Source organism: Gobio gobio, assembly GCF_949357685.1.
Source record: "Gobio gobio genome assembly, chromosome: 10".
In the NCBI taxonomy this organism is placed as follows: Eukaryota; Metazoa; Chordata; class Actinopteri; order Cypriniformes; family Gobionidae; genus Gobio; species Gobio gobio.
In genome coordinates this window covers 16,969,750-16,979,749 of record NC_137116.1, presented here as the reverse complement: position 1 = coordinate 16,979,749, position 10,000 = coordinate 16,969,750, and the positions used below count along the sequence as shown (strand labels likewise).

At 36.4% G+C, this 10,000-nt stretch overlaps 2 protein-coding genes across 3 annotated transcripts in view; both read left to right on the top strand.

The window, feature by feature from the left end:
- Positions 1-4,124, top strand: part of LOC307132619 (piwi-like protein 1) — a 4,257-nt gene extending 133 nt beyond the window's left edge. The window contains exons 1-4 of one of the 2 annotated variants that reach the window (XM_079827075.1): positions 191-349; positions 608-721; positions 799-904; positions 999-4,124. In XM_079827075.1, coding sequence (XP_079683201.1) covers positions 653-721; positions 799-904; positions 999-1,159 — 336 coding nt within the window. In that variant the 5' untranslated portion in view covers positions 191-349; positions 608-652 and the 3' untranslated portion in view covers positions 1,160-4,124. Of the gene's footprint in view, positions 722-798; positions 905-998 lie in introns of both variants that reach the window. The other variant, XM_079827074.1, reaches the window with a different exon arrangement.
- Positions 1-10,000, top strand: part of mfsd14bb (major facilitator superfamily domain containing 14Bb) — a 669,309-nt gene that overhangs the window by 330,154 nt on the left and 329,155 nt on the right. The window lies entirely within an intron of this gene.

The following is a 10,000-nucleotide window of genomic DNA, read 5'->3' as shown; positions in this document are numbered from 1 at the left end:
TTTAATATGAAATATGAGCCTCTTATGCATCCACTGTGGGGAAAAAACTCCTGTATATTTAAGAGAAACATATGGATTGTCATATACATTTATTTAGAGAGAAGTATTATTTATCTAATTTGTTACCAAAAAGTTTAATTCATACTGGATGCCAGAGGGCGCCTTCGAGCAGAAACTCCACATTTGCCTCAGTATTCAGGAAGTTTTCAGGAAATCCCTAATGTGAAGCTTAGCTAGCGCTGTAGTCTGAATAAAAGAAAGATAGAAACGCTTTGACTGAGTAAACATGAAGACAATAAACACGACCGCATCAAGATATGGTGTATTTGAGTTCTTCAAGCCTTCTCTGGTATTTTAATAATAATAAAGCAGTGCTGATTGACGTAGACTTTATCACTGTATAGAATACTATCCAATAACTACATTGTCAGCCTCATTCTGTGATAAGAAGCCACGTCAGCTCACAACTTGACCGACTATATGAAATGAGTTAAAACATGTTATTAAACGTATTTTGTTGGTTTATGAACGCTTCACATTACTAGTTTGTTCCAAACTGAGTTTTCAAACGCAAATTATAAGCGACTAACTTTACTTGTGTGTACAGCATTTTGAATGGGAATAAGTCAAAGCAATTTGAAAAAGCACCAAAATGACGGGACGAGCAAGAGAGAGATCAAGAGGCAGAGGTCGTGGTCAGGAGCCTGCTGCTTCTGGCGCGGTGAGTTTATTTATAATTAGTTGAATATGATATATCTTTATTGAAATAAGCTTTTTAGTATTCCAATTCCTCTGCAGCAACCACCATTATCACAAGAGGCTGCAAAGCCAGTTATGCCCACTGCACCTGAAGGACAGCTGGTGGGCAGAGGGAGACCTGCACCTGGAGCGATGTCTGAAGAAGGTAAGTGCAATTAGTGGAAATATATACTGCACTATTATATACTATAACATTCACAAATCCTGAATCTTACTCTTTTCTTTATATCTCCCTGTAGCAATGCTCACGATTTCTGCAGGCTTTCAGCAGGTAAAGATAGGGGAGAGAGGTGGGCGCAGGCGGGATTTCCATGATTCTGGTGTCCACACTCGCCAACTCATGGAACATGTGAAAGAGTGCAAAACAGGTAACACCAAAATGTTAATGAGCATGAATTGATTTTTGCTGTTTTGCAATATGCATCGCGGATACATTGATCTTGAAACATGTATTTCTGAATCGTGAATTATTGATTTCAGTCAATAATCGATTTAAAATGCTAAGAATCTAATTAATCGTGATTCAATAGCGATTCAGTGCTTTAAAATATATAAACATTAAATTGCTACATGCACAAATTCATGGAGATGTTGTGTGGTGTCATTCGCTCTCTCACAGCTCTCTTGCACAGATACATATAAAGAGAACAAAGAGGGCTTTTCTTACTATTCCGTGTAGAAAAGTTAGTTTAGGATTAGCTGGAAAAGTGCTTGACATTCTAGTCTATATTTGCAGCTCCCTAAATACAATGGCAAGCAGTTTTATAGAAGAGGCATTTAGTAGGGGTGTAACGATTCGTTTTAACAACGATACGATTCGTATCACGATTTGAGGTTGTCGATACGATTCAAGGACGATATTGGTTAATTTAGAACGATACGATCCGAAACGATTCAGTGACTTGAAATCGATTCAGTAACTTTTTAGCCAAAAATTGTGTGACTGAAATAATTATCTGGATACTGGTCAGTGCAGGTGAAGTTTCCTAGATTCCTGTTGTTTCTTGTAAGGGAATCCGGTATATCAATTAATTATGGATATAAACAAACAAGTAAACAACAATTAATGGCAAATGCATTCAAATTTTATTTGAATAAAGTGCAACCAACAGTTTAGGTTGAATTAACAGGAAGTTAACCTTTTCTGCTCTCATTTTCAATATTCAATACATATTCAATAAAAGCACAGTAAGTGCAACCAACATTTCAACAGTAGGTTAACCTGCTACTTCTGCTTTTGTTTTCCAACATAAAAATATTACAATATTAATATCAAAAATAAAGTGCAACTAACTTCTCTTCAGGTTTAATTAATAGTAAGTTTACCTGCTACTTTTGCTGTTGTTTTTCAACATTAAAATAATACAAATACAATATTAATATCAAAAATAAAGTGCAACCAACATTTCTTCAGATTGAATAAACTGGCTGAACCTGCTACTACTCTCAGTTTAATAAACAAACAATATTTAACAAAAGATAAAATGTAACCAACTACTCTTCAATGACTCTACAGATTTCTTTTTCAAAAATATCACCATGATCTGACCGCAGAACACTTCTCTGTGCGTTCACTATGTCGCCAGCTGTACTAAAACTCGCTCTGCTGGCACACTGGTGTCAGGAATGCACAGGTAACAAGCAAGGGTTGAAAGTACAGGTAGCTCTTTCTCCTGGTGGCTTGATCATTTCTCGCTCGTTGGCTTCTCCTCTGCCATGCGCCATGCTATGTTTTGTTTTCTCAAGCCCCGTTCACACCGCCAGCGACACGCAGCGACAAAGCGACACGATCCCATTCATTTCAATGAGCGCTGCTGCAGGTGCGTTGCGATGATGTCACAGATAGGCAGACTGAATCGAGTAACGTTTAACGCCTTTATCATTAAAAGTGCTAAGAAAAAACATCCATATAAAGTCTGACGTGCTTAAATCCAATGTGTTATTTCCTATGATCGATACAATCGATTGATTACCTTTTAAAACGATGTTAGATCGATATATGTCGTCCGGAAGGCCAACTTGCCGAGCACAGATTGATGTAGTTAGATCATAGGAAAATAAATCGATACATCGATGTAGTAGATTAGTGTTTCTCAACGGGGGCGTTCAGAGCACAACGGGGGGCGTTGGAAGCAAGATTCTTGAAAGGGGGGCGTTCAGGTGTTCCTGGGGGGCGTTCACAAGTTTATACCAAAGATCCAGGCAAGACCAAATTAAACATGTATGCTAATTACTTGCAAAATAATGCCTACCACATTATAAAATCTGCCTGTTTAATGCGACGTAAACTATATCGTTTATTTTGCAATGACTAAAGCGCTCAATCCGGTGGTGGCTAGAATCCAGCTCTGACTGGAATCACGCAGCGGAGGAATGGGAAGTTGACAAGCCATTAAAAAAGTATTGACTTAAGAACCACAATAAATCATGTTCATATTCACTCCGGTGATGAATTTTAAAATTATTTAAACTAAATTATATTTGTATAAAGGTAAAACGTTTACATTTTTAGGCATTAATCAATGCAATGCCTAATGCCAAAATGTTTTCTTAAAAGCCCTATTCGCACGGGATTTATTGCCTGGTGACCTCTAGTCATTTGTAATAATTGCGGAGGTTGTTTGTGATCTTAATCCAGTGTGAATCGGCCATGTCTGTAATTTATAAAATTACCCCGCGAATGACCTACCATATTCCGCCGAACACACCCTGTGATAATATTAGTCCTATGCGAATCGCCATCTCTGTGATTTGGCCAGAATTTGGAGGGTCGTATATAAGTTTTACAAGGTTTTTGTTTCCTGTGCGCATTTGTATCCACATTTCGCGAAGAATGAAGGCTGCATTCATAACGCACACCGTTATAAATCCCTGTGCGGCTGTGCACATTATACTTTCACTTTAGAATTAGAGCCAATTTGGGAGCGAATTGCTTGAAAGGTGTGTTCAATATTATTATTAATGAAAAACACAAAAACAGAACAATACAATGTCAAGCTCGCTTAAATGGGTGCTTTTACATTTAGCTTTAATCTTCTGCATTCATATTGTCAGTTCCTCACTCTTGTGATAAATGAAATCTCCTGCTGCTGGTCTGTGCTCAGTTCAGTTTTTAATTGTAACTTCTGTTCTCTAACTGAACTATTTTTATTACTAGGTTATACAAAATCAAAACGACGGTGGAAAAGTGATGTAACCGGTGTAACACCGACTATCGCAACCAGAGGCGAACCAACATTGAGTGGGGGCCCCAGGCAAAATTAATCAATGAGGCCCTATTTAAATTTTTTTTTAATACAGCCTATCTTCGTTATCTAATTTTTTTACAACATACAAAAAGTAGTCAAAACACATAAAACCAATTTAAAAAAAAAAAATGTATAACAAAAATAAAAATACTAAATAAAGTGCTTTTGTTTAATTAACAAAATGTCAATCTTCATCTTCATAAGAGAAGATACAATACAATATCTTCAAAATACAGTACAACCTTCATATTTATAACCAATTGTCACCTTAAAAACGGTGCTTTGTGTGGTGGTGACAGGAACAAGAAATTATCCGACATATAGAAATATGGTTATCATTTTAATCGCTTTATTTTATTAGTTTTATATATAATAATTTATATTAGGCTAATTTAATTAGGCTGCTTAAATATATAAGCTGGGTGCTTGGAAGCGACGCGCACGCTTAAAGCTTGAGAAAAAAAACACCGGCAAAAGAAATGATTATAAATGTGTCAGAAAAAAAAAATAACAAGGAGCCATTTTATATGTTTATTATTAAACTAGTATTTTCTGAGTCAGTGTCGGCTGGAGAGATGAAGTTGACGATGCCGCCTCTCCGCTGCGCCTTGTGGACGCGCCTTTAGAGAGAAATGCACTTTTCATACGGATTACAACCAGAGAATATTTGTTTTCGATTTGAATTTGTTCGTTTAAAAGTAGACATTTCAAGCTTTCAGGCTAGATATAGTTCTCATATATATGTGAGGCAAGAAGCCTTATACGCGTAGTTTCGGTTCATTTATGAGATGCGCTGCAGACGAAAGAACGCGCGCGTCCTGTTTGCTTTCTTTATTGTATCTATTTTTAACTATTTGTTAGAGCGAGCGGCCAAGCCAAACGGATAAGTTCTCTGCTTAACAAATCAAATCAAAGGTGGCGAAAGCATTGCCTCAAAAGGCGGGGCCCCAGGCAAGTGCCTGCCTTGCCTGCCCTATTGCGACGCCTCTGATCGCAACAAGCCTAGATAACATAGCAGCGCGCGGTAAGGAACTGTTGTTTTATGATACATCATATAATACAGCTAAATCTATAACGAAAAAACATTTATAAGTAGGCTATTGACATCATATCCGGGAGATAAGTCAGTAAAAACAAATAAAATCACACACTTTGCTTATCCCGTTCGAATGCATCCCGTGGGTAATTTCTAAATCACACGAGGTCCCCAGAAATACTAATCCCGTGCGAATAGGGCTAGTTCACCAAGTAGCCTAATTCACTGGTCAGGCATTATTGTTAACTCGCAAGACTGTAAGGAGAAAATGACAGTTTGACACTGTAATAACATTTAGGTAATGTATTAATTCCGCCGTCACATCTGAGCACAAAACGCTGCGTGGATAGTAGCTTATCAAGATAGTCAAAAAATAATTAATACTACAATAATTTAACGGTTCCTGTGTGTTTATTCTTGCTAGAAGCTTTTGTTTTTATTTTACTGATCATGAACACGAATTAATCATGACAAACCAAATTAGTTTTAATGTGTAGGCTATTAATTAGGCTATAGCCTACCATTGATGAAAACTGATACCAATGAATTTAGGCCTATAATTATAATATTTATTTTATTCATGAAAAATCATGATTATATAATTTATATAATTATTATATATTGAAAGTAGGCCTAAGGTTAATGATTAGAGCCCTGTGAAATCCATTAATAAATAAATAAATAAATAAATACAAATATATATATATATATATATATATATATATATATATATATATATATATATATATATATATATATATATATATATATATATATATATATATATATATATATATATATTTTGTTTTTATTTTTTCATATTCCGCTAATTTTTCCCCCTAATTCCGTCTTAATTTTTCTGGATTCTGTTTTTTGGACTCCATTTTAATGGTTAAATATTTTTTTGTAATAAAAAAAAGCATGTCTAATTAATTTAAATAATGAAACCTATCATTTTAACAAAAATTACATCTTTACGGCCTTATGAAATAGCCTGTTTTCCCCCATCCAATTCCATTTCATTTTTCAAATTCTGTTTTCAAATCAAATGAAGACATTAAATATTAATTTAATTTAAATTTTATTCATATGAAATTAAAGTTTTTTGTCAATGTGCTGCACTGAGCTTTATTGATAAAATTAAATAAAATTAAAACATGGAAGAGAACGTGATAATTCCTTAAAAATATAAGTTTTGATAATATTTTATTATTAGTATTATTGCATTGAGACTTGTCTAAATTTTACTGTACAACAGTAATATATTTCTGTCAAATTAAACCGAACTTTTATTTTGACGGGTGGCCGTTTTCTCAAATTAACGGTAAAACGTGAACAAGAATAGAGGAGAGAGGGAGAAGGAAAACGGTGGTTTTGGGAAACGCAGCCCAGTTCAGTTCGACAAAGGTCATTGGACAGGTTGGCCAACCATGTATGGAGGTGTGTGCAGGAGAGAAGGGGGAGACAATGACTTGTCTGGCAGCATTCAATGCAGAAGGCAGAAGTTTGTTTAATGCAGTTTAAATTTATGTGGCTACATAAAATTAAAATTGATGATAAATCACTATTTCCCTTTGCAGTTTGACTGGCCCATTGGTTACCTGAAACAGTGGCCCATTTTACCTGAAACAGTGGCCCATTTTACCTGAAACAGTGGCCCATTTTACCTGAAACAGTGGCCCATTTTACCTGAAACTGCTCATGCAAAAAAAAGTTGGCACAGCTGATCTTTTAAGAACTGTAGGGCTTAAATAATTATATATTTTTTACATAATTTCAACACAAAATTATCAAAAACAGTGATTATTAATCATATTGTATTATTGTCCCAAGCGATTTACCAAAAAGTGGCCCAATTTAGCTGATATCACCCTACAAAAAAGTTATGGATTTAATAATAATATTAATAATAAGGACAATAATATTGTGAATAATATACATATTATTATTATTACAACAGAATAATAATTAGCATACATAGCTCTTTTTTGGTTGGTATGTGTGTGTGTGTGTGTGTGTGTGTGTGTGTGTGTGTGTGTGTGTGTGTGTGTGTGTGTGTGTGTGTTTGTGTGTGTGTGTGTGTGTGGAGGGGTGGTGGTGGGGGGGGGGCGTTAAGAAGGGACCTGGATAATGGATAGGGGGCGCTGGCCCAAAAAAGGTTGAGAACCACTGTAGTAGATGAATCGTTACACCCCTAGTTTTTATACTGTACAAACTGTACATTCTATCCCCCTACACTACCCCTAAACCTACATATCACACACACACACACACACACACACACACACACACACACACACACACACTAACACACACACACACACACACACACACACACACACACACACAGGGCCGTTTGAAGAAATTTGGGGGCCCCAAGCAAAATGGACATAGAGACAGTGCAAATACTGTTGTTGCATATACTGTCCATAAAATTTGAAAACATTTGCAAAAAACACCACTGTATCATTAAAAAAAATTTGTAAACCTTTAACCGTTTTTAAAACATATATAAACATTACATAGATAGACGGACCAGATATTCCTAACACTTTGGGAATACTTAAGGGTTACTAGTTGGTTTGTAAACTGTCTATAAACATTATCTAGATGGTTATTATAAAGTTGCAACAGATGACTATAATACCTTGATAAATAGTTAATAAACAGTACCAGTAAAACATGTGGGCAGTACCAGTAAAACATGTAAACAGTACCAGTCAAACATGTGGGTTGTCCTGATACTGTACTTCAAAATGTAACAGTGTAAAAATTGACACAGAATAAAGTAATTGTTCAAGATCTATTGGTAACTCATAAAAATAATGTCATATTTGCATAAACTGTCACTACCGTATATATCCCGACACTAGCACACAAAGATAAGCTATGAAAAAAATAATGTTCCTCTGCCTCTTTCTGGTTAAATAATGTTTATAATAATTGTTAATATAGCATACTATATTAACTATTCCAGGTTATTTATGCATAGCATAAATAATAGTTAGTATAGCATGCTATGCCACTTTCATCAAAACATATTACAAAGCTATAGCAATCTCATGTAATTTCGTCTGTTCGAAAAAAAAAAGTTGCTCTAACTGTTCGTTACAAGCAGCATTTGCCGTCAGGCAGGTAACGATAGCTAACATAAACATATTTTTGCTAGCCTACCTGCTGCAAACTTACACTTTTTTTGTACAAGACAAGTAGAGCTATTTTATCCAGTGTAATTTATCACATACCACTATCTTGTTTTTTTTCTTATCCTCCTCTTCCTTTCTCTATTTTCTTTTCTGGCTTCCTGAAGCATAAAATTCCGCTTCAAATCCGAGGATGTTTTGTATTTTGCCGCAGCAGAGATCGCGTGGTTGGCTGGCTGCTGTCAGCGACTTCTGAGAGGGGCCCCTTAAGGGGGATCCCGATAACAGTGTCATTGCACTTTACTGCATTGACTATCAATGGGGCGCTCACACAGTTTGTCGTTTCATTTTATTCTTAACCTGTCGCTGTCTTGGGGCCCCAGGCCAGCTCGAGGCCCCAAGCAATTGCTTGGTTTGCCTGCCTTGTCGCGACGGGCCTGGTGTGTATGTGTGTGTGTGTGTGTGTGTGTGTGTGTGTGTGTGTGTGTGTGTGTGTGTGTGTGTGTGTGTGTGTGTGTGTGTGTGTGTGTGTGTCAGTGTCCCTTGATTAGCTGACATGAGACGCATCCACACAGACAGGACACTGACACACACACACACACACACACACACACATGTTGGTGCAACAGCATTATGAGGACTCTCCATAGGCGTAATGGTTTTTATACTGTATAAACTGTATATTCTATCCCCCTACACTGCCCCTGCCCCTAAACCTAACCCTCACAGGAGACATTCTGCATTTTTACATTTTTAATAAAACATTGTTTAATATGTTTTTAAAGTGATTTGATTTACGGGGACATTTGAAATGTCCTCATAAACCACCTTGATGTTGTAATACCAGTGTAATACCCATGTCATTATACAAATTTGTGTCCTCATAAATCACATAAACAAGCACACACACACACACACACACACACACACACACACACACACACACACACACACACACACACACACACACACACACACACACACACAGAGAGAGAGAGAGAGAGAGAGAGAGAGAGAGAGAGAGAGAGAGAGAGAAACAAGGTTTTTTTTTATCCTGCTTCAAAACTAAGACACTGCTGCCATCGTGTGTTCATTGAGGGAAGGGCAGCACACATTCCCCTTTTTTGTCCTTATTTAATCCCTCGGCATGGCAACACCGTTTGAGATATCCAAAATCCGTTCGCATTTTAGCATCTTCCGTATCTTTGTTTCATGTTGACCGAGTTTGGTGGAGATTGAATAAATCGCCTACGAGGAGAACGTAAAAACTCAGAGCCTGAATTATACCAATATTCACGTTCAAACCAAAATATCTGACTTCCTGTTGGTCGGAGCTAATGACTGTAAATTAGAAAGTTGTCCGGCTCGATGAGGTCAATATATATACTGAGTTTGGTGATTGTAGATGAAACGAAGCCCTTCACTTTTGTCAAAAGGTGGCGCTAGAGAGCCCCTCATCCCCGCCTGTTTCTGAGGCTTTGTCCATGTGTACTGACTGACATCTCTGATGTGTGTGTTAAGTTTCATGCAATTTCAAGCAATTTCAAGCATGCTAAGAGCCTCAGAACAACACTGCTACCTTTTAGTGAGGGGAGGGCAGACAGAGAATAAATATTCAGAAGAAATATATTAAATAAAATAAATATATTGATCTGAAAAATAGTATGATTATTTTAAAGCTATTTGGTTACATTTTAATAAAACATTGTTTTAGTATGTTTTTAAACACACACACATACACGTTGTAATACCAGTGTAATACCCATGTCATTATACAAATTTGTGTCCTCATAAATCACAAACAAGAGAGAGAG